Below are 27,107 nucleotides of genomic sequence, written 5' to 3' on the forward strand. Positions count from 1 at the left end.
AGGGAGAGAAATGGGACCTACGAAATAAGTTGCAAATTGATTGATAAATTACAGTGACATAAAAAAAATTGAGGAAGACACCTTTGCATTCATCGTCCAAGATCAACAGATCGAAAATTCAAATCTGTTTGCCATTATTGTAAGGGTAACATATGCCTAACACGTATTAAAACGGTCTACACCGACTGTGTCCAAAAAGATAGTCGGTAAAAAAATGACTGACTTCAATTGGTAAAAGTTTATGTTTTTTTTTGTTGGTGTTTTCCAAATTTTACGTAACTGTCTTTGTTATTTTAGTGTTATTGTATATATATTTATTAAAAGGAGAAATTCCTGCATTTAGTTACATTAAAACATTTTTTTTGTGATTGTGATCTCAAGGAGAGAAATTTAGGTTCCTACTTTTAGATTGTAAGTTGAAGGCAGAAATAAAAGAATATTTTACGTAACTCGTTGTAGTTATATTGTAATTAGGTTAATTACCAATAATTTGCTAAGATAGTTAAGAAAATTTAATTAGATAGTTGTTTTTTAGGCTGTTTATTTTTGGGGTCTTGAGAGACCCCACGCGACCAACCGCGTAAACAAAAAATGCGCGACCGACCGAGGGTTAAAAATTTTAGATGCAGATACAGAAAAAATATATACATACGCGGTTATACTATAAATGCAGTAACAATAAAGTAAAATTATGCGGCTATACTAAAAATGCGGTTACAAGAATAAAGTGCGGATATAAATAAATAATAAACAATTAATTATAATTAACAAGAATATTTATATTTTTAATGCAGTAAAAGTAAAATAAATGGCGGTTAATTTATTTATTTTTAAGCTAATGCGAGGAAAGAAAATGAAGTTAGTAAATATTGGGTAAAGGACAGAGGCGAACAATAGGACGCTTCAATGTACCAGTTTTAGTTTTAACTAAAGCTATCCTAACGTGACCGTCTTTACCTTCAATCGTCTCACTTATAATACCTAATGGCCAATGCAATGGAGGGCTATTATCTCGCATAATCAGCACTATCATTCCCTTATACACCTTCGGTACATCCGTATTCCATTTTTGCCGAATCTGGAGCGTGTGTAAATATTCATCACTCCACCTTCGCCAATAGGAACGGACCAGTCCGTCAAGCAGCATAAAGCGCGATAGTAAATTTGGTTTATCCGTTTCCACGTTAGGTGATGGAAGATAAGCCAAAGGCGTCGTGTTTAAAAAATGTGCAGGGGTAAGAGGTAAAGGTTCCGCAGGATCTTCACTGAGTATTCCTAACGGCCTTGAATTAAGAATTGCCTCGATCTGGCAGAGTACGGTTAAGAGCTCTTCGTAAGTAAGGATCTGCGAACCAATCACTCGAAAAAGATGCGTTTTAAAAGATTTAATGGTCGCTTCCCATCCACCACCGAAGTGGGGAGCGTTAGGTGGAATCATTTCCCAAGAAATGCGATTTTTAGCTAATTCTGTTTTAAAATCTTCACTGAAAGCGTTAGACTTTAAAAAATGCTGAATTTCTGTTACATATGATTTTGCACCAACGAAATTTGTACCATGATCCGAATAAATCCTTTCGACAGGACCGCGACGAGAAATAAACCTTTTGAAAGCATTCAAAAAAGCGTCGGTACTTAAATCGGTGGCAACCTCGATATGCACTGCACGAGTAGTCAGGCACACGAAAGCGCATAAATAAGCCTTTTGGCTTTTTATACCACGTCTCCTAGTCAAAGTGATCATAAGCGGTCCACCGTAATCAACACCGGTGTGCGCAAAAGCTTTGGATATTTTTAAGCGGCAGGTGGGTAAGTTAGCCATAACCGGCGGCTGAGCAGGCTTAGGGCGTGCTCTGAAACATGCGATGCAAGAGTGAATTTTCGCACGTACAGTGCGACGAGCGGATAATATCCAATACCTTTGCCGAAGCAAAGAAATCACATGTTGTGGTCCAGCATGACAAGCGGTGCGGTGAACATAATCGATGATAAGATCGGTTATTTTATGTTTAGAAGGCAAAAGAATAGGATGTTTGTGATCAAAGGTTAAATCGCTATTCTCTAATCGACCGCCGACTCGTATAACATCCTCGAACAAAAACGGTCTCAGTTTACGCATCGAGAGAGGTGGTTGCTTGCCAGCTTGTAATAGTTTTAATAAATCCGAAAAATGAGCGGCCTGAACGGAGCGAACTATAAAGTTTTCCAATTTATTTAAATCTTCCGCGGTAATACTACCTCGCGTTTTTAAGCGTTTCGAAAATCGCAATACATAAGTAAACACACGAAGTAATTTTGACCAACTAGAAATCCGTTCAGTCAACGTAGTTAATGTAGAGTTTTCTTTATTGGAAGGCGGTAAAACATTTGACAGAACGACTGCCTTATATTCAGGTAACTCCTGGGCGGATTCAACACATATAAAGGGCTTAATAGGCCACTGAGAAATGTCTTGGTGGACCCAAGGCGGTGCGTTAAACCATAGAGTATGCGAAATAAGTTGTGCTGGAGTTAAACCACGCGACAAACAATCACTGGGATTTTCCTTTCCCGAAATGTGATAAATGTTTTGAACATCTAAACATTCTTGAATTTTAGTAACGCGGTTAGCTACAAAGGTTTTTAAGCGGTGCGGACTGGAATTAATCCAGTTAAGAACAATAGTTGAGTCACAAAAGGCAAAAAAATTATTAAATATAAAGCGATTGTCATAGGCTTTAAGAACGACGTGAATCAATTTAGACATTAAATGTACTCCCATAAGTTCTAACCTAGCCAGACTTATCGTTTGAACAGGTGCAACCTTTGACTTTGCGCACAATAGGCGTACAGAAACTCCGTCTTCAGATTGTACGCGAACATAAAGTGCAGCTCCATAACCCATCTCAGAAGCATCTGAGAACCCTAAGAGTGCAGCGTTGCAACCATGAGTCACGCCAATGTGACGCGGGAGGGATAAGTTTGATAAAAGTGGAAGTTCACTTTGGAACCTTGACCATTGGGTTTGGATATGCGATGGAGGCTCGTCGTCCCAATCCAGCTTTATTAACCAAAGCTCTTTAATTAGGAGCTTAGCGAACATAATTAAAGGAGCAGCGAAACCCATTATATCCCATAAACGGGCTATAACAGACAGCATATTTCGCTTAGTACATGGTACCTCAGCGGGGCGAATGAAAAAATTAAAATTATCTTCATGAGGCTCCCATGTTACACCTAAAACCTTTTGTGTTGCGGTTGAAGCAAAATTGAGTGATTGTGGATGCAAATGGTTTTGCGGAAGAGAAGAGAGCACTTCGGGCGAGTTACTTAACCACTTATGGAGTTTGAAACCTCCAGCAGCGAACATATCAATAAGTTGCGAGGCTACCTTCTGCGCCGAGTGCACATCATTTATGGAACAACAAATGTCATCCATGAAGAAAAAACCACCATTAATCACTTCAGAGGCGAGTGGAAAATTATTTTTCTCGTCGTCTGCGAGTTGTCGCAGCGTGCGGAGTGCTAGGAATGGACTGGAAGTCAGTCCGAAGCAAACACGTTTAAATTCAAACAACTGAATAGGATCAGAAGTGTTGAAGCGATAAAGTATTTGTTGAAATTTATAAAACTGTGGATGTACCTTTATACGCAAATACATTTGCTCGACATCAGCGCACAGTGCGATTGGAAGTAAGCGGAAATTAAGCAAAATTATAAACAAGTCTGCTTGCAAATTTGGTCCGGAAAATAAAATATCATTTAGTGACACCCCTGTATCAGTACGTGCACTAGCGTCCAAGACCATGCGGACTTTTGTAGTAATTTTATCTTCACGTATTACACCGTGATGCGGAATGACGTAAGTTAATGAAGGAAGCTTACTGTCTGCGGATATCGGAGAAATGTAATCCTTATCACAATAATCAGTAATAATATTATTGTAAGCGGAGCGGTAATTTGGATCGCGCAAAAAACGCTTCTCCAAAGCAAAAAATCTACTTTTAGAACTCTGCATTGAGTCACCTAAAGCTGAGGGGTTAGTTTTAAATGGCAGAGAAACAACATAAGTACCTGTTGCTTCGCGGGTAGTTGAAGACTTGTATAGATCTTCACATACTTTCTCCTCATGACTAAGCAAGGCGGAGCGAGGAGTGGAAACTTCTTCAGTTTCCCAAAAACTTCTCATCAGTACATCTAACGGCTGGCCGGTAAATGCACACAACGTATGAGAGGGCGGAGCGGCGGTGCGGTGGGAGCGACACTTAACAGGAGCATCGCCCATTAAAATAAATCCAAGTGGAGTTTGAATCCCCGTAGGGGTACCTGGAGGTCCATGGACGCGGCCAGGCAGCAGTAAGCGGGTAAATAACTTAGCGCCAATCAACATCTCGACCTCACCGGGATCAGAGAATGTATCATCAGCAAGTGGCGTGCGGGAAAGATATGCTAACATCGACCTATCAATAGGTAACGTAGGAATGCGGTCCGTAATATTTTCCACAACAAGTGGTTGTAAATTAAAAGAAATATTGCGATCAAAACGCGAGTAAAATTTAATATTTGTTTGTCCCTTAACCTCCTTAGAAGAACCACCAAATCCGTTTACAGTAACTTTCTCAGGAAGTGAATTAATTTTTAATGATAATTTCTTACAAAGATTAATAGTAACAAAGTCATTCATAGATCCGTTATCAATCAGAGCGCGAGCGATATATTCGTAACCGTCACTGGTGCGCAGGACAATGCGCGCCGTAGCAAGTAACACGGTGTGCGCGTCGCGTAAACTCAACAACGTATTCGAACACATTGATAGCGGTTGCATTGTATGAGACGCGTCGTACGAGCTAGCTATGGCAGGCGAGTAATTTGTCGCGCCCGATGACTCAGCGGTGTGCGGTGCGTGCGTAGCGGGGTTTTGTTCCGCGGTGAGTCGGGGTTCGATTCCTGAGGCGGGACTCGATGTTAGATTTTTATGAAAATGTAAAAGAGTGTGATGCGTTTTAGATTCACAGATACTACAAGATTTATTTGATTTACATAAAAATGTTTTATGATTAAAACTTAAGCAGTTGCAGCAACTATTGTTTTCTTTAACAATATTATAGCGTTCTTTAGGTGTTAATTTAAGAAATTTAGGGCAGCGATAAAATTGTTCGTGACCTATTTTTAAGCATAATGGACAACAATTATTATTTGATTCGGAAGTAATAAAGGATTTAGTGTGCTTAACATTATTAACCGGTTTAGGTGCGAAGTACGAAGAACCTTTACTATATGAGTTTTTACTAGTGGATGGAGTATTAAAAGTATTCGACGAAGAACGTTCTATAATTTTTACTTGTTCCTTTATAAACTTAACTAAAGATTCATAAGTGGGTAATTTTTCACTTCTAACATAAAGTTCAAAGTTACGAATAGTTTCTTTATCTAACTTTTGTAATGCTAAAAATAGAAAAATAAAATCTTTTTTGTTTGAAATATTTAATCTGTCGAATGCACATACAGATGCTGCAAATTTATCTAAGAAAACATTTAAACCATCAGCGGAGGCTGTGGTCAACGGCTTTAAACTTATAATTTGTTGTAAATATGTACTTGCAAGCGTGCGGATGTCCTGGTATTTGTCAACCAGCGTAGAATATATTAAATCGTAATTATCTGCGGTAGGCGGTATACCAGAAATAGCGGTTAACGCGGACTTTGAAAGAATACCCGACAGATAAAATACCTTATCGGATTTACTTAAATTTGTGTTATTATGTACTGCGTTATTAAAACATTCAAAAAATGATGGCCAATTTTTTAATTCTCCATCAAACGTTTTTAAATTAATAGGAGGTAAATTTAATCTAGACTTCTCTGTAGATGGCGGTGTAGTATGGCTTTTTAGCTGCTGAACTATAGACTTTATGATACAATAAATTTCCTCGAACGCGAGGAACATATTATGATCTGGAGAAAATTCAGGATCATTCTGCATTTTAAGCAAATTTAATTCTTCTATTGACTTAAGATAGTCTGTCCTTAACTGATCGATATTATATGCAGAACGTAAAAATGTATCTTGTAGCTGAGAAGTACTTATATTATTAGAAGCGTCATAAATAGATTGCAACCTACTAAAATATGCTTGCATACGAGATTCTATTAACTTAATTGTTATAGGAACACCGGTATCTATCTTTTGCGCTCGACTTTGCATTTTGAATAATAATTAATTATGCGTAAAGTTTAAGGTAGAATAATAAAAATTCGTTCGAGTACTAATGATGCGAGTCAACAAATCGAGAAATGCGTGCAATAGTTACAGCGAGACGTTTTAAGGTCAATTTTATATTTATGCAGTTAATATAATGAGTAACAAATAAATGGTACACTAAACGAATTATTGTAGCGAGTATAAGTATGCAAATTTACAAAATAATATACTATTACAGTGTAAGTAAAAGCGAAAATAAATATATATAATATATACTAATTATTAAAATAGCGGGAATAATATAAAGCGTAAATTACAGCCTTATTAAGGTCTGTAAGCGGTGAGAAAAAATATAATTGCAAAAAAAAAAAGAATGGTAATCTAGGCTCGAAGGAAGGACCACGCGGGGGCAATGATCGCGCCAATCGCATTCACCGCCCTCGTTAGCAGTTTTAAGGAAGATAAGGGTGGTTCACGCGCCCTCGGTACGCAGTTCAAATAAAGGCCACTTTCCCCGATCCCACCGTCGGCATCAATGCCCTAACGCAAAAGGGAAAGCACTCACCTGTGTGTCTTCTTCTCTGCGCGTGCCAGGCGCCTGGGATTCACAAGGGTCGGGTGCACCAGTGCTAAATTCTGCTGCAGCGGTATAAATAATTCAGCGGCCGTACTAAGGTCACACGCGAACTTATGGTCACACCTTAGCGGTTATTATAAAAACAGATTACGTCCACCCACGTCGCAAAATATCGGTCGATTAAAGGGCACGGCCGATGCGCGCACGAGCATAGACAACGACAAGGATCGTGCTTTCTCGTACGTCATAAGCATTTCCGCCAACCGGAAGGAAACAGCGAAAATGGCCCAAACAGTTGTTATGTTATGTTTTTAATCATTTGTTTTTTTTTTTTCAATAACTTAGATATCTAGCACCTTTTTTATGTTAATAAATTGTTGGGAACTATTTTTTGTAATAATTAACGAAAAATAAGAAGAATCGTTTAACATTTAGAAACTGTTGAACAGCTTTAACAAAATGTGTACGATGATATTGCTTTATTATGATTAAACATTCTTGTCACATAAATAAATTTTGTTGAAGCATAGGTACCCAACGTACAGTTAAAATATGTATAGAAAACTGCAATAGTTGATTTAAATATCACGATATTGTACTTAATACTTTTAAAAAACTGTCAATAAAAAAAATATATTAATTATACAGAACGTAAATAAACTTTATCAAATATACCTATAATATACAACCGACACAATTTATTTTTTGGTTCAAATAATTTTAATTTTATTCAAGTAAAATTCCCGTGACCATGGTTGCTGTAAAGTATCTGAAACGGCACCGTAAAAACTTAATAAATCGCGGTAAAATCCAAAAAAAAAATTTTTCATTATAATAAGTACAATATAATTATTTTTAGACTAAATATTAATTAAAATTACAAACTACGTCTATTAAAAAAATAGGCTGGTAAATAATACAATAATTAAAATAGAAAATTCGGTATTTTGGTAAGCAGGTTTTATAGATATTTTCACAAAAGTCTCCATCCATATAGACCACATACGAAATTTGAGATCACTAATAAAAAAAAAAAAAAAAAACGGTTTGTCGTATCGAATAAAAACGGCTTTCCTATTGTGTTTGAAAATACAAACTGTCCAATTTGTTAATGGCTAAAAACTTCAAGTATTAATGACTCACAGTATAATTGTGTTTCTTATAATACAAAAAAAACGACTTCTATTTACATCGAAAAGTAACAAGTATTAAAATTATATCGTCAGCAATGTAGGTAGTTTAAAAAAATAGTCAATTAAACACACATTCATCAACCTCAACTACCGGTCAGATTTCACGGTAACAGGAAACAGGTAACACACATAACCTTCTCCTCATAAACCTCCTATGTTTTTGAAGCTCGTTAAAAATAAAATAATTATGTTACCAGGAGACCAAAACGAGACACTCTGACTGCGATACGACTCTGATACGTACAGATCAAGATAAAGATCAGAATAGCTTGTACAAACATTTGTCATAAATCAATTGCTGTGCCAGCTCGTCGTTACTGTGAAATATATCCTTTTACCGCATACGAATATACAAACTCTACTGATTTATTATATTAGTTAGGTTCATGCGTATACTAATCGTATATCGCTTAGTAAACATCGATTCATAAACTGTATGTGTTCAGCTTTGACAGGGGTATTTGTGGTTTGTTTAGTATTCCTTTGAAGCTGACTAAGTTTAGATAGATTTCTAACAGGATTATACCCTTGTATTAAATATATTTACAATCATATAGTGGCATATTTTAATTAGTATCACCCTGTAATTAAAGCCGAACTGAATTAAATGCCCTATGTGTTACCATCCGCATAGCCTTGTGAGTATATGGCTACTGTACGGTAACTAATGTCGTTGTGATATCTTACAATCCACAATGTACTTTTCTCGTGTTAAAAGAATTTTTGAAATTCAGTCAGTCAGTCAGTCCACTGCTGGACATAGGCCTCCCCAAGTACGCGCCAGACGTCCCGGTTTTCCAACAATTTACGTTACGCTACACACGTGACCGGCCCACTGTCCCTTCAACTTGCTATTTCTGTAAGCTATATCGGTTATTTTCGTTCTCTCGTGGATATTCTCATTTCTAATCTAACCTCTAATCGAAATCTCTAATCTAACTTTCTAATCGAAACTATGCGAATAACGAAGCCATTCATCTTTTTAATATCATCAATTCACAATTACAATATTTTACATCATTGCATTTGCTTGTCTTGTGTTTAATTTGTACAAATATTTGTTTCCGATTTGGATGTGTCTTCATGGGTCTCATCATCACGTGGACAGCTGTCGGTCCCGGCTGTTATCATATGCTGATAGCGATCGTTACTCATCAAATCTCAGTAGGAAATATATTCGTCAACCCGCAGTGAACCAACGTGATAGATTAAGGTTCAATCCTTCTCCTTCACGGAGAATGAAGCCTATGCCCAGCAGTGGGATACAGACTGCATTGTAAATTTTCAATTTACTAGAAGAAAATTGTAATTAGATTATGATTAACTTTTTTTTTGGTTCTAAATCATTGTTTCTTGTTACAGTGTGTCATCAAGACAGCAGTAACAACCGCCCAAGGGACCAAAATACGGTATCTGAGTCGTCTCGTCGGTTTCGTACGGAATTTTTAGAAGACTGGCCACAAACACCTGGTTCACCATACTTCGATCCAAGCACGCCAGATAACGTTACTGGCTTGGTAGGACACCCAGTCACATTACTGTGCAAAGTGAAGAATCTGCAAAACAGAACAGTAAGTAAAATATTACATTTGCGTGTTAAATGTGTAAGCGTTTGGATGATTTCAATTGCTTCAGTGGCAATATGTTACTTGCCTTTCAACGAGACACTTCTGTCTAAGACTAATTTATTTAGAGTACATAATTAATAGCTGGCGTGTTGAAGAAGTTTTTAGATATGTACAATTACAACAAACAATATTATGTATCTATATTAAGCGGCTGTCACCCAAAACAGTGGCATTAAGTTGCTTACATGATTGATATACGACCATGTGTATATGAAAATTTTAAATAGTAGAAAACATTAAAACAACTAAATATAAGTTAAGATGTCACGTGATTACTTACTTCATATTACCAATTATATTATTAATAACATTACATATAAAACACTTGAACTTACACTTAAACAAGTTTTATTAATTAAATAAATTAGATTTCTGTTAAGTAATTTTTGTCAAGTACAAAGAAGTAAGGTAAGAAGGTAATTTTAGTCTTGGAATAATTTAGTACCTCTCGTATTAAAGGGTAATTGCCTCTCTAATAAAACGAGACTAAGAGTTAACAAAACTTAAACTCCTTCAATAATTCTTGTAGGATTATTAAAATACCCGTCTTAAAGATTTTAATCAAAGTTAATATTACATTATATTTAAGAATTTTGCGAGAAATCAAATTCATGAATAATATAATTACGTTTAAAAATCGTTGAGAAAATTTCGTTTTAAATTGAATATAATAAGACTTTCATGCATAATTGAATAGGAATGATGAATTAAATATACTTTGGCTTTAGGTACGGTTCCGGCGGGACGATTCTTACTTGTACCATTTGCTGCAGTGAAATTCGCATCTTGAAAACGGAAATGGAACATAAATTCCGTTGTCTTAGTGTGTAGCGGTAAATCGACATGTAGAAAATTTTGTCTTTAGTACTCTCTTTAAATCTTCTTAATGTTATTAGCATTGTGCTTTATGTCTGGAAGTCTGTACGTATTTCAGGATCGAGTAAATCGGTTAATGTTCAATGAGACTAGCGTAATGGCTTTATTAACGAGTTAAAATTAGTATTATAGGTAACAATTCTCAATTCATTTATTTCTTCTTTCTCATTTTATTTTCACAACAACACAACAACACACAACAACAAATATTATGATATAGATAAATATTATTATTTTCAATATTTAAGTTTAATATAGATAATATTAAACTTAAATATTGAAAATAATAATTATTATTTTCAAATTGGAACCGTTTAATGGCTGCATCTATGGGAGAATCATACCACTAGCTAAAAACTAATCCGTGTCATAGTAGTATTGTCAAACGTGAATCAAACGATTAGTTGATCTTCGGTTTGATGCAAGTTGATCAGTCTCATCGATGCCACTGAAGTGAGAACCTACATAAACATACACAAACACCACAGCCTGTCCTGTATAAGAAGCGCTGGTCAAATTCTTTGACAAAAGAACTAACGAAGTAGCGTTTGTTTCGAGGAAACGCTTGTAGTTCTGTTGCTCTGAAAGTAAAAAAGTTTAATTAAGAGCTATTTTCTTGCTTCGTTAAAGCTTAAAGTGACCAGAACTCTACCCAAGTCAACATATAAAAACATGGTTACTAACACTCTCTGGGGCTACCTAAGTAAACATATAAACATCGGTATTAAAATAATTAACACCACCATCACTTTAGGTACCTTACATTGGTAATTCGTATGGTCTTTTTAGATCTCAAATACGTATTTTTTATAAATTCCGTATAACTTAAACATTTTTACTTTGATTTTAAATTATTTCGATCTACTTAAATTGTGGTCAATATCGATGTGACATACATATATTCTAAAAACGGAATACCCAAGTTTTATTCTAATTTTTGTGTAACGTTTTCACATAGAGCAGACATTTTAGTTTATTCAAACATTTTAGTATAATCATTTATGATAAAAACATCGGGCTCTTAATATTTTTTTTTTTTTTACATGTTTAAATGAATGGAGCAATTTTATCGCTATAAAATCAATTAAAGTTCCCTTTTTTTTCCTTTTTGTTATTTGTAACAGAAATGTCTAAACATAAAGTAAATTCATCGATAGATAAAGCACTAGGAAATGGAAACAGTTTTGTCATATTCAAAACTTTTTTTAAATTCAGGTCTCATGGGTCCGTCATCGAGACATCCACTTATTGACTGTTGGTCGCTACACATACACCTCAGACCAACGCTTCGAAGCGCAACACAAGCCAAGGTCTGAGGAGTGGGCGTTGCGAATCCGCAGCCCACAACGACGAGACTCCGGGCAGTACGAGTGCCAAATATCCACAACGCCGCCGATTGGACACGCGGTGTATCTTAATATAGTAGGTGAGTATAACTTTTTTGCAATATCATATTCCATACATTTATGACGACCATTACACTTGAAGCGTTGCTTTATATACATATTAAGATTGATGATAAAGAAACGTCATTTCTGGGATCTTGCGGTTATATACTTTTTTTTTAAATCTTTTATGTTTATAGTCGATAAAACGAAAAAAAATAATAACGCTATTAGTATGCCACACATGACTATGAACGTTCGGTTGTCATAAAAATATGTTCATATTACACATAAAGAGAACTGGACTCGTGATATTAATAAGTATAGCTATTAATCACTAGTAGTATTAACACATAATATACTTTTTATAAATGTAGCAGTAGAAGCTATTTGGAAATAAGTAAACTAATACATCATACATAAAAATAATATATAAGTTAAAAGTAAATGACGATTCAAAATAAAGCACTGTTATCTTTTTTCTTGGTGAGCTTATAATATTAATATTTCTTTCTCAGTTAGTTAAGTTTATGAGACATATGAAAAAGGATAAAAATGTGTGCAACGTTAAACGAGGTTTTTGTTTCTGCTAAATCAACATAAGAAATACTAACATAAGGCAAATATTGCCTGCGTTATCTATATAAATAAAAATGGATGTTGCTAAACGCATAACTCGAGAATGGCTCGACCAATTCGGCTAGTTTTTTTTTTTATGTTCCTTAAGGCCCACGGGAGGTTTTAATAAAGAAAAATTTAAAAAAAATGTTTTTTACTATTAACTGTTGACAGAACGAGATCTGTCCGGGTGCATATGTCACATGTCCATGTCCGGATACTAGCTGTATTTAATAAATAAGACATTCCTAATAAATTGGCTGGCCATCTCTTTCACACTTAAAGTAAAAGACCATCCAGAATTCGAGTTGCTATTTTGTGGTTAAATACTGTTTGTTTATCGTCGCCGTCATTTTCAAACATATCCTGCTTGCTTCTGAGCTCATTTCAAAGAGCTAATCTCTCTATGAATATTTGAAGTCTCTTACCCAAAGGTCTTATCTATTTTGTGACATCTGATTTAAATCTACATAGTTACAAATATGTTGTAAGGAGTTGAGTTCGCAAATATATCGAGATTTTTGGTTTGTTGGATTATATAAATATATAAATTATATAAATATATAAATCACATACATCATGACCCCTTTAGTATAGGCACAAATAACTTGCAAACTCAGAATATGCAAATTTAAAGGCGTGATAAATACCGTGACTCATTATAATTTTATTTAAATAATAAAATACGGTAATTACAATAACTTTGCCAATAAGTTTCCGAGAATATTATTTCAATTTTTTTGTAACTATCATTTCTATTAACGTTTCATTTACTATTTATTGGAGTTTTTGAGTAGGCACAGTTGATAGAAAATATAAATAATTTTATCAATTTTAAGTTTAAAATTAGAACGAATAAAAAAAATGTTACATACTATATTACTGTATGGTTGATAATTAGTCATATATACGTTATATGTTATCCCAAAAGTTATAACGTAGTATCAGTTTTAATTTTGTTTTATGGATACAGTGATATTTATATTCTTATCATACGTAACCCACACTTCTTATAAGCTTGAACAATACAATGACATACAATATAATGAAAGTTTTTGGTAATAAAATAGGCATATTACACACGGCATGAGCTACTTTATATACCAGCAATAATATTACTATTACATCAAATATTTAAAAAATTAATTTATTGAGCTAACTCTAATTTCCACAGAGCCAGAAACCGAAATAATGGGTGGTCCAGATTTGTTCATCTACGCAGGTTCTACAATAAATCTGACGTGTATAGTGAGGCATACGCCAGAGCCTCCTAGCACCATCACTTGGACACACAGGGGAAAGGTACGTTTTTGTATAATGTATTTTGTTTTTAGACGAAAGGAACTGAAATTCGATTAATATTTTTGGTTTCTTCTAATAACAATATTTTTAAAGCTAATTTTACATTTCGTACAAAAGAAATCGTTAAACAATAAAAACGTATGATGACAAGGGACACGTGTAGTCCTAGTTTTTTCTTTTTTTATCTACACAATACAAACACGGTCGTCTGCTCCTAAACTAAGCAACTTAATGCTTGTGTTATAGGTAACAGCCGACTGGTATATAGCTACATTTTTTTGTTAAATTCTATATTGTATAAGAATATTGAAGAATTATACGATTAATTACTTATCGCTATAGAAGCTTTATTAGGGCACAATTTAAATTAGGAACACGCACATTTACAAGCACACAACACACACACCTATACAGATATGTTCCTAATTTTTGCATGTGAGATTTTGTAATCTCACGTACAAAAACACTAAAGGATTCATAGATTCAATTTAAAAAAGTGTGAATTGTTAATTCTTATAGCTTATTGATATATTATCTAGACTATTGATCGAATTTATAGTACCTTATCTAACCAACATAATTAAAAAAAAAAAACATATGTAGGTATCTTAAAATAAAAATCCGATAAACTGTCACGCAGTTTGGTGGATTATAAAAATAATTTATTATTATTATTATTATTAAAAAAGGATCTGAACTACATGACTGAAAAAAAAAAACAAAAAATAATTTTACAATTAATCTTATATCGTTATTTCATATTTTACTTATATTATTTTTATTACTACATTTTAACGGATACTTAATTAAAGTGTAGTAATAAATATTCGTATTGTGCTTATGCCTTATCCGCCTGCGGCCAGTCGAAGATAATGAAAAATATTCGAAAAGCAGAAATAACTTGAATATTGCAAAGATAAAAAGTATATATATTCGCTATCCAAGGACATAACAATGTTGTATCTTTTAAAATATTTATTTTTAAGAAATTACGGTAAAGAATAGGCTCCTACTTTATGGTTTCCTCTAAAATATGACTTATTGTTGAAAATATGTAGAGCGTAACTTGAGTGAAAAGCCAAAAGCCTCACAATCCATTAAAAATGATAAAAAACAAAAAAATCATTTTAAGTTCACAAAATGGTATTACAATTTATAGGAGTATATTACATTCAGTCTTATGTATTTCTGTATAATGGCAATATATTATTACTTTTCCGGTGCTGTCTGTGTGTGATATATGCAAAAGGAATAAAAACTTTTAGTGTCGACTGTCCCACCGACTGTCACGTATATGTCCCAAACAACTTATCAATACAAGTTTGACGACGCGTTGTCGCATCGGTCTCAGCACTGGTTTTCAGCTGCTACGCTGGTAGTTGCGGGTTTGATCCCGCACATGGCAACATTTGTATTGGCCATACGGATGTTTGGCGTGGTATGAACATTTGTGCTTGTGTATTGTGTGTGTTTCTGGACCTCTGACACAGGAGTTAATTCTTATGGAGGCCGTTGAATGTGAGGCGTTTACTTACTATTTATTTATTTGAAAATGAATATAATATTTATTCGGATTACATAGTAAACATAATAATAGCACTAAAAATAATATACAAACCTACAAATCTTTGAATTTTCAGTCGAGTTCCCGCGAGTCACAAATGGTCTGTAAATTGGATGCTTTCACAATAACCTTTGGGATTCCGTTAAATATTCCATTCTGCACGATACGGTTACGACAACAAGCCACGTCACACGAACTTGGTTTCCGTGACGGTAACTGGCAAATTGTATTTCCTATGCTTTTCTACATTTGGAGCAATTTATTTCAAGTTTACTGTGGAATTTGCTGCAATTACTGAATAACTTCATCAATTTACGGATGTTTTTGTTCTTCGCATAAATTAAAAATATAAAATAAATGTGAAATATTTATTGCTAAAATAATTATTTTCTTCATGTTAGCGTGTTTAAGTTTTAAACGCTGGTTTTTTATTTATACTTAAGAAAGAAGAAATATAAAACTAATAAAAATAATGATTATAATTATTAACGAATTATTTTACGACTTTTTTCGAATACTATAAATATGAGTAATATCTGCAAAATGACTTGCCCAATTTGCATTCTGCAGTCTGCTTTCTGCTCCAGGGGTCGTGGCTTTAATCTCCACCCTGAGTCAGGACTGTAGACTGTGACTATATCGTGCAGATTATAATTACAATTTATAATCTCTGCACGGCTTATTAACAATATATAACAACGTAATCTATACATATTTAATAACACATCTTTTTTATACCTGTGTACATTTGTTGCAGGAAAAAATATCATTTTATTTCTTTACTTATTTAGATTCTTTAGTGTACAGTTGGTTTTTACCTGAAACATAAAGTCTAGTGACTTTAGTTTTCTTCCTTGTGCCTGCGTGATTGTTAACATGTACATATTATTAATGGTGACTTCCAATGTGATAGTAATTATTATTAATTAATTCACTTCACAACTCAATATTTACACCAACTTTATTATTATTCAAGTATTCTCATAACATTATTCGACATGTGTCGCATTTACGCTTCACATTTGTTAACATCACGTGTTTAGTATGCGTAAACAATAATTGTAGCTTATAGAATCGTGTAAATAGGTGTGACCAAATATTTAAAATATACAAATAATTAAATCGTAGTAGTGAATTTATAAATATTTTATTAAATTTGTTTTGGGATTTGCTATAAAAAGTCATTATTATCAATGAAGCTCCTATTCGACTTCAGCTACCCACCTGGTAGTAAGGCCTTTTGGTCCCTGGCTAAGTCGGTTGAGTCGAACTTCTGTCGCCCCTCACTACCCCCACTGCTAAAACCCGATGGGTCACTAGCCCACACCGCAGAGGAGAAGGCAAACCTATTTGCAAATCTTTTTGCGGAATCCTCATGTTTAGACTCAGGCAGCGCCACACCTCCAATTTCTTCGATTCGATGCGAGACGTCTATGTCTGAAGTCCGAATTCGTCAAAAAGAGGTCCTTAAAACCTTGCGCAATCTGGACGTGAACAAAGCTAGTGGTCCTGACGGAATACCTGCCATAGTACTTAAAACTTGCGCACCTGAGTTGTCTCCAATCCTGACACGTCTGTTTCGTCTCTCTCTAGCGACAGGACACGTGCCGAAAGCCTGGAAGCAAGCTAACGTGCAGCCTGTGCCCAAAAAGGGCAGTCGAGCTGACCCTGTCAACTACAGACCTATTTCCATAACGTCCATACTCTGTAAGAGTATGGAACGTATACTGAATAATCGGCTCCTGGCACACCTTGAGGAGAACGATCTTCTTAGCGACCGACAGTTCGGTTTTCGCCGCAAGCGGTCCACGGGTGATCTTCTCGCGTATCCCACACACATTTGGAGTGAGGCTATCGAGAAACACGGGGAAGCCATAGCGGTCTCGCTCGACATCTCGAAGGCATTTGACAGGGTCTGGCACGATGGCCTTATTAGCAAACTTCCCTCATACGGCCTACCCGCTTCTCTCTGTGTTTGGATATCTGACTTCCTGAGGGATCGATCAATTCGCGTGGTTATAGACGGTTGCGAGTCCGATCGTTTGGTCATCAATGCCGGGGTCCCTCAGGGGTCTGTACTCTCGGCAACGCTATTCTTGCTGCACATCAACGACCTGCTCAAACCCGGGACCTTTGGGTATGCAGATGACAGCACCGTTGTCGAGCGTTACATATCCGACGCACGAGCGAGTGGGTCTGAGATCCAGTCGCTGAGGGAAGCCATGATTCAGCGTCTGAACTTGTCCCTTAAAGCCGTCTCTGATTGGGGTGATGCAAATCTGGTCAAGTTCAACGCCTCTAAGACCCAGGCGTGTCTCTTCTCGGCAAAACGGAGTCCTTTCCAACTGACTCCCTCTTTCCGAGGTGTGCCCGTGCCCATATCCGACCACCTGGAGCTTCTTGGCGTTACTCTAACATCCACCCTCAATTTTGGCTCGTACATAGAGGCAAAAGCTCAAACAGCTGCCAAAAAACTGGGCGTCCTCGCGAAGGTGAGACGGTACTTCACTCCGGAACAGCTTCTGAATTTATATCAAGCACAAGTTCGATCATGCATGGAGTACTGCTCTCATCTTTGGGATGGTTCAGCCAAGTACCAGCTGGAGCTTCTTGAATCAATTGAGAGACGAGCCAGGAGGCTCATCGGTGACGATGCACTGGTCGCCAAAAAGCTGCAAAGCTTACATCATCGGCGTAGGGTGGCCGGCCTGTCGGTTTTTTATCGGATACACTTCGGAGAGTGTGCGCAAGAACTCCATGACCTGATTCCTCCCTCCCCCTTCCATCATCGTACAACCAGACGCTCTGCGTTTCGTCACCCTTATATGGTTGACATTCCCCCTATACGCACTAAGCGATTCGCTAGTACATTCTTGATCCGTACGGCCAAAGAATTGAACTCTCTACCAGCGTCTGTGTTTCCTGAAAGCTATGACCTGGGGATCTTTAAGTCGCGAGTGAATAGGTTACTTCTAGGTAAGCGTGCTCCATCTTAGACCGCATTTTCACTTATCATCAGGTGAAATAGCGGTCAAACGCCAGCCTATCTATGTATAAAAAAAAAAAGCTAATTTTGTAACGTAAGTGCTTTGGAGACTGGAATAAACATTAGAAAATATCTTGATTAGTAAGATTAAAGTTGTACAGTACTATGAGGCTTAAACTATTAATTAATATCGTATTGTTTCTATGACTGATAAATGAATCATTTGTTTTAAGCGGCCAGCACAACTCTCACGAGAGTAAAAGTAATTAAAGAAAAAATAACTTTTATTTAGGCAGACGCAGCTAGTAAAAATTATGTAAGGAATAGCATCTAGTAAGCCATAATAATGTAAAAAAGAAACAATATAAGACGAAAGTAATTTTATTTCCATGTTAAAATTTTAATAAAACGCTTCACACAATACTTCCGTAGTAAACACGATTAATATTTACTATTTATAATAAATATATATATATATATATATCTTCTTCAAAAAGTTCTATTCCTGTGATAATTAAACCTAAATAAATTTGCAAAAGATTTTTTATTATTATATGTACTTGTATTGATATATAAATACTATTATAATTATATGAACAATATTAAAGGATTGATATCCGTTAGAGTAATCTTCATCAATTTTTTATTTTTTCTATATACACAGACTATAAACTTCGACTCAACACGAGGCGGCATATCATTAGTCACTGAAAAAGGCATACACAGTAGCAGTAGGCTGCTCGTACAAGCGGCACGTACATCAGACGCAGGGGCGTATCAGTGCGTGCCTGATAATGCCCAATCAGCTACAGCGAGAGTACACGTACTTACTGGTAAGTCATAATGTTTTACTGTGTATTACTCCTGCTAAATACGAATTCAGTTTAAACTAGCTTGTCGTAAAAACTTTTTGTATTCAACCAAATCCGATTGAAGGCGGAAATATTTTTTTTTAGAAATGAATTATTATATATGGGGCCTCATATACATTTATTAGATCGAAAATTAAAAAATAATTATTTGAAAAATCGTCACTTAAACAAGTGAAATTCCTAGTATGTTCTATTGAAATTCAAAAGCATGGTATTAGTAGAAATTACAATATAATTAATGAGGTAATTATCTTTATACTTGATAGTTCAGATAGTGTTTCGAACGTTATTCAAGCGGTTCATCGATTCAGGCAATTTACTAATTGAATTGTCATGCACGAGCTCTGCGAAACGTATTTAAAATATGCATGAGAAATTTCGATTACTATATAGAGCATTTTAAATTGACATAATTAATAAAAAATACAGGTGGCTGTTTTAGCGGTGATGATGTCGACACATAAAAGCGGTGGCTTTACATCGGAATTAAAACATTAATATTTTATAATCTGTTTGATGTATAATCAATGATGTGTACACGTTCTAAATTAGTAAAAATGATTACATATTATTTTTTGTACATACCTACGTCGAGTTTGTAAAATTTCTCTGGGTATCATTATTTCATCAAATAACACAGAAAGTTAAAAACAGGTATACAAATAAACATACAGGTACACACAGGTACATACAGGTATAAAACAGGTATATAAATAAGGAGACAAATAAACAAGTTTTTGTTGGATTTATATATTTTTATTACATATTTTATAAAACACTGCCTTTAGTGATCATTTTTAAACAATTATTATATTTGAATGAGCTAAAATTTAAATTTATTAAAACTCCTAGTTCATTATTTAAAATATGATTCAAACAAGTTGTTCCAAAATGCTTCAAACCGAAAATTTTATCGTGTTTGGTAACAAATGAAAACTCAGCTCAGTGTTAGTACGGTTTTAGTTAAAAAGTTTTAGTTTAAAGCTGGTTTATTAGATTCCAGCGTAAAAGTTGAACACTGAATAGATATTTTGCATTACGTCTATGCATAATTCTGTTAACGAGGTTTGTATGGGTATTGTTTCATTTCAAAAAGAGAATAAAACATTACAAAGAAACTACGTAGGTAGTAACGTGTATATTATGCTACTTTACTTTTTTTCCTTACAAAACTGTTAAGCTCGACCAGCATTTTACAATAATAACATTGAAATTCTTTTTAATATTATGTGATGATATTTAAAGTATATGTCGGCACCTGTGCTGACGTATTGGCAAAAAATTACAAACAACAGATGCACCGATCACGCCACCTAGCACATCGTTCGATAGTCACCTACCCTCACTCATTCTATTATTCGAGTCATTCTGACGTGTATAAAATGATCGGTGCAACCGCGGCTTAAGCAGTCTTGGCTCTGGTTTGGCACGATGGACCTGTTGTATCCTGCAAGTAGCTTAACCTTGACCTTTTCAATAATTAATTTGTGCAAACGAATAAATTGTTACATATTATATTACGATCTATAATTTGGCTGTGAGCAGTGAATGTGAGCATTGATGCGCATCTCAAAGGGGGCCTCCTTAAACCTGCACCTAGGTTGCAAGTCCTAGGAACTGCTCTGAGTCTGCCATATGATGGATCCGGCACTCGCACGGTGAATCCATCGAGTGCTAAGAAGTTAGTGTCACCCGTTAACTAATAACTATCTTGTGTTACTTTACATTTTATTAATCAGTCCGACCCACTTATTTTCTACATATAATTTTTATTACTTATCAATTTACTACATTTATTTGATTTGATTAATCAAAACAAATGTGGATTAGGTTCATACAAGCGTATTATGGATTAGTTTTAAAACGTCTATATTTCTTCTTTGTTATTTCCTAATCGTACACACTGTAACCCAAAAAGACGTACATACTGTAGTTTATTATTATTTTTTACCAGAAAATGATACAAAAAAATAGAGCAATACAAACGATGAAATAAATTTATTTTATAACGAAGGACGAAATAAACGAAACATAAAACTACATTACAATAAAACCACTTTAGTTACGAAACAAAACAATTAACCATCTCGTCTTTTAAAGCGTGAAAAATATCACATAATAAATCTTAATATATCTCAGAAATAAAAACGATTTCAAGCTCGTCGAAATATAGTTATCTCCAAAACAGAATTTATCTTTGAAATCTAGGCGTTCCTACTTCGCGATATGAAATATTTAATCTGTCAGTGAATAAATTGTTAGAAATTATATTACGATCTATAATTTGGCTAGGCGGACAACTCGAGCAGTGAAGGTGCGTATCTCAAAAAGCGTATCTTAAACCTACTCCTGGGTCGCAAGTCCTAGGAACTTCTCCGAGTTTCTCCCTCTGCTATACGATGGACCCGGCACCAGCACGGTGTATCCATCGAATGCTAAGAAGTTTGTCCCCCTCCCCGTTTACTAATAGATAGTTATCTTGAGTTGCCTCACATTATTAATTAATCAAAATTTAAATATATATATATATATATTTTTTTTTTTTTTTTTTTAATGTATGTTCGGAGATAACTCCGTCGTTTATGAACCGATTTTGTTAATTCTTTTTTGTTGGAAAGGAGATATCCCTAGTTTGGTACCATGATAACGAAACCAGGATCTGATGATGGGATCCTAGAGAAATCGAGGGAAACTCTCGAAAATCCGCATAACTTTTAACTTGGTGTACCGATTTTGATGATTTTTAATCTAATCGAAAGCCCGTGTTAATAATTATATGGTCACATTTATTCATTTCATAAAGATCTGATTACAACTTTTGAAGTAATCTTTGATAATGCGTATTTACTTGACTATTTTTTCGTCTACCTACGTTGTATTACTTGTCGATATAATTGAAGTCCGTTTTTCTTCGTTTGCCTGCAAACACAATTATTTATCAAATCGATAAATGATTACAAAAAAACAAGTTTTCAAATATTTGACTAAATTAAGAAATTGTTGATACTTATCAACGATTTCCTTAATTATATTACTCTAAGTGTGTTATATGTAAATACTTTAGCTCTAAAAAGATTCTTGAAACGATAAAAGAACCAGTTTTGACCAAAATTAGCATTTCGTGAGTTCATTTCATGAAAACAAAATTCATATCGGGTTCATATGTAATAATAGGGTTTTAATGGAAGTTGGTTTCATTTAACTTACTTTCATATAGAGTTTTCACGTCGTTTAAATGGTGGTTTATTTATTAACCTCATAACTGTGGTTATGACAGCTTTATTTACTTTGCGGCGAAGTAATTACTCTATCTTTATTGCTATTTTAATGCTAACAAATTTAAGGATAATGAAATCATTATTTACCCTGGTAATTAAGCTGTCCATCTTGGTAATAGAAATTTCGTTTGGTTAATATTACGTATAGTAATATTTTTACAATTTTCTATTAAATTTGAAGAATTATAATCGTAAACTAAAAGTACATTCCGAACCTACTTTTAAAACTACTTACTGACTATTTTGTTCATATAGATATTTATTTTCTAATACAATGTTTTAGTAATACTATTTTATGATTTCAAATGAATATAAAGATGACAATCTGCTATCGCTACCTTCGCAATACTGAAGCAATATTGTTGCATCTTTCTGAAATTATTCAATCTCAATCGTATTTTACGAGTATTCCCGTAAGATTTTCGTATAACTTTTGAATTTTTCTGAAACAGATTACAGTTTGGTTAACTCGTTATTTTATAGTGTATCTGAGGAAGTCACAATATAGCTCGAAGTATGTAATCTTTAATCCGTTTCAATATCGGCTTTCTAAAAGATTCTTTGCCGTAGCAAGCTATCAATGTGCGCAGCCTGTAAGTAAATCTTTAAAATGACATCAAAATCGTTCAATCGGTTTCGCAGACTCCAATAACCTCAACTATTATCCACTTTACTTTTTATTAGAATGGTTTTATCAAAATAAAGACGTGGAGGATTATTAGAATTTAATATTGAGTAGAAATTTGATCTTAATGGCGTATTATTAATTATCATCCGTCAATTTCTAATCTCTGGTTGAGAATTCGCGATTAATATCCGGTAATTGACATGTTACATGTATGGGTATGTTACGGATATGGTTTTAATTTATGATATACTTACATAATGTGTATATTATTTGTTATTTATATTTTATTATCATTATATAAGTACGTACGTCTTATTAATATAACAATGTTTGAACATAATAATTATTAACACAAGGTTCAAAAGTACTAAAAAAAACTTTATTTATTTACAGATAATTTTGCAAATATAAAGAAATTACTTGCAAAGTTTTAACGCAAAATTGCACATCAATTATTATTAGAAGTATAATTCTATAGAAGATGGAAAATAAATTTGTGAAAAATAACCATCACATAAACTAGATACGTTTTTTAAAGCTTTTCTCTTTTACAGGTGAAACTCCAGCCGCAATGCAAGGTAAAGCGCATTGTACCAAGGAACTCGGACTTCCCACCATTTTGTGTGTCGCCAGTACAATATTATACATAGCAGTTTTCGTGATATAAAAATAGTTTAATTATATATTTAAGTGATTAACGATGAGGACGTAAGCGTTGTGTTTGATCAAATTTTAAAATAGTATTGTAAATATTTGCTAAATATAAAATAAACGTGTTATTTATGGTATTTTACATCAAAATAGGATCAAATTATAACTATCATTAACTACAAGTAATGTTTAAGAATTTAGTATTTATTTGATTAAATTAAATATCTACATGGCAATAATTTGTAAAATATCCCTTCACCCCAAGTAATTTATAATTTTTCGTTATTAATTAATAAGAGTCATAGACATTATTATTTTAATACCATAAATAAATACATATTTAACCTGTAATATAATGATGTAAGACATCGAATTAACTCGAATATAAAATGCGTCTGTGCCAAGTCGCATAATATCTTAAGAACCAGGGTAAATGAATCCGACAAATCTAATAATTGGATTATAACTAATGTAAAAAGACCGTTTATAACGTATAAAGTCACAGTTTCCAGAGCGACATGTTCAAATAATCCGGTTTCTTTTTTCATATTACACTAAGTTACGTTGTGTTTTTTCTTTCTGATAATATTTAAAGGTTTCTACTAACACCGTAGAATAAGACTCTACTACAATCTACTTTCACTCACTTTATGATGAAAGATTTTATTGAATTATTTAGTTTTCCAGCACGAAACTGTACCCTATGAAATGTTTGCTTTTTTACTTTTACCATTCACTTCATCGGCAGTACATGTTTGAGATCAAAAAAAATCTTACAACGTATAATTTTTATCATTATGTTTTGGTCTTAGAAATTGGTGCCTGAGCTACATTGATCCAACCGGCACGACTCTGACTCTATACGTATACATCGGCCTTAATTCAGTTCCAATTGTTGTATGATAATGAAACTTTGAAATATTAGTAGTATGAATTAAGTAATAGACTAGTCATTTGTTTTTAAAACTTTGACGTCGGTTTAAATAAAAGAATACAATTTTTTTTGTATTATTGTGTTTTATTAATTCAAGCCCGTACCACCAAATACACAGTTTGGAAACGATATATTACCTATTAACAAATTAATAATACATGATCAACGATAACCATGTGTATGGTTTTTGCTGCCAATATTTTATTGAGTAATAAATATTTAAACTTTAGCCTTATTTTTCCATTATAAATTTTTTTTTTCGAATTTTTCCAGTGGTTCCGAGGTGTTTTAAAAATAAATTACTGATGTTATACTATATTAACGGAACTAAAACAGAAGCTTCATTAATTCGTTTCTGAATAGCTTAGAAGTTTCTTTATAGAGCATTAAGACAAACTAAAACAGAAAAGAGCACAGTATCGACAAACATCAATCAATCTAATTAATATCGAACGGAGGTAAAAATTTTTTCCCCTGCACGTGCTGGTGTCGACGTTTACGACGGTGTAAAACCTTTTTGCGATCGTAATAACGAGAGTCTTTACGTAAAGAAAAATAGAAGACTAAAAAATATCTAGTTACCTGTAAGCATGAGAACATTCCAGAAAGATTATCGAATACTTTGAGATCTTTTTTTAAAAGCTTTTATTACTATGCCTAAAAGAATTGTCCCTATACTTAAGCGTTACTTAATATACCAATAGAATGATGTCTACCAAACTGGCCATGAGTTTTAAATCAAAAGGAGATAAAAATTAAACCATAGAGTCTATTTTGACACAAACTAATTATTTTTTCATCACCAATAGATATTACTGGTTAAGATTATTGTAAAGATAGCTACCTATTATTTTCTTTCTCAAAAGTTACTAAAACTTCGAAGTTTAGACAAAATAATAAACTACTTAAATCTACTTGATTCTACCGTACCGTAAGATGATAATGTATGAGATAAATTGATCGTATCATTTTAAACATCACTGATTGATATTGCACCAGTCTTTAAGTTCCAAATTGCAGAATGTATAATGTAAATGTATGATGTAAATTTATAACAAAAATATAAATTGCATTTCTTTTATAACATTTGTTATATATTAAATTGAAATGAAGCATTTAATTATAATTTTGTCCCTCACTTATCCTGCTCTAGTCAGTGAAGTCCTCCACGGCGCGTGGCGCATGCTTAAGGCAGATTGTTTTTCATTCGCTTATAAAATATCACTAAAAGGTTCATTCAGAAAATTGCATATTTTATTATTAATTATCCGTTGTTACAGATCCATTGTCTTTGTGTTTATTTTAACTTAACTTTTCAATGTATTAAAAATATTTAACCACATCCGTCTTTATTAATGTAAAAGTAAAGGTAATTAAAATGCCTTCTCTAAAAGAAACAATTATTTTAATGTCATTAGTTGTTAAAATGTCATGTCCATGGTTTACACGTGTAATATTGTATATAAAATATATTTAAAAAAATGTATTTTATTTTTCTTAATCAATAGAAAAATGAAAGTGGATTTGGTCAGTGCAGGAAATAAAACTTCGATTCTGTCGCTATCCATTTAGTATCGTGTGTGGCTATTACAAAAATCTGGCAGCTTCGCCTGAGGCATCGTGCGGCCAAATGGAGTTAATCATGAACCAGTCAACGGAAAAGTACTCTAGGGAGCTGTATATATTCTGGATTTGTGTTATGTAAAAAAACCTAAATACACAGATAGACCTTTAGATATTTACTTATACTACCTAATAAAGGAAAATTATAGCATACCTTATTCATATACTTATAACGCGTTATAACTTATATATATATATATATATATATATATATATATATATATATATATGTGTGTGTGACGCCGTGTTGGCGCAGCGGTCACAGCCATGGATTATACCTGTTGCGCTGGCGGTTGCGGGTTTGATCCCCGCAGATGAAATGTATTGGCCATACAGCTGTTTGCCGCGGTCTGGTTGTTTGTGCAGTCCTAGTGGTTCTCTCCACCGTGCATCGGAGAGCACGTTAAGCCGTCGGTCCCGGTTGTTATCATGTACATCTGATAGCGATCGTTACTCATAGTAGGGAATATATCCGCTAACCCGCATTGGAACAGCGTGGAGGATTAAGCTCTGATCCTTCTCTTAAATGGGGAATGAGGCCTAAGCCCAGTAGTGGGATATTTCAAGCTGAAGCGATACTTATAGACTGAACTTAAAAAAATGTTTTCATCGATGATGAAAACGTATTATATCCTTGAATCTCAATTTTTGGAAAAGTAAATAGTATTGTTTATTTTACATTATACATAGTAACAATATCTTAAATGTTACTGTTAATGTTATTTAAAAGATATAATTTTATCTTTTTCGTAACGATAGACCAGTTTGTACCAGTTAGTAGGATAACTTGGATTGTGTCTCTATTTGTAATAGT

General features: G+C 34.0%; 2 protein-coding genes across 2 annotated transcripts; one reads left to right on the forward strand and one right to left on the reverse strand.

Annotated features, from left to right (window-relative positions):
- Positions 1–859: 859 nt before the first annotated feature.
- On the reverse strand, positions 860–6,181 carry LOC123655805. The gene has a single exon (XM_045591559.1). The coding sequence runs from the start codon at positions 6,179–6,181 to the stop codon at positions 860–862; it is 5,322 nt and encodes a 1,773-aa protein (XP_045447515.1).
- Positions 6,182–6,590: 409 nt separating this feature from the next.
- Positions 6,591–26,310, forward strand: LOC123655807 (zwei Ig domain protein zig-8-like). Its single transcript, XM_045591561.1, has 7 exons — positions 6,591–6,663; positions 9,311–9,519; positions 11,668–11,878; positions 13,630–13,757; positions 18,972–19,140; positions 23,640–23,668; positions 26,275–26,310. Exons 1-7 carry the CDS (start codon positions 6,591–6,593, stop codon positions 26,308–26,310), a joined length of 855 nt encoding a protein of 284 aa, XP_045447517.1.
- The last annotated feature ends 797 nt before the right edge of the window (positions 26,311–27,107 follow it).

The sequence above is a fragment of the Melitaea cinxia genome, chromosome 8 (genome assembly GCF_905220565.1).
Source record: "Melitaea cinxia chromosome 8, ilMelCinx1.1, whole genome shotgun sequence".
NCBI lineage: Eukaryota > Metazoa > Arthropoda > Insecta > Lepidoptera > Nymphalidae > Melitaea > Melitaea cinxia.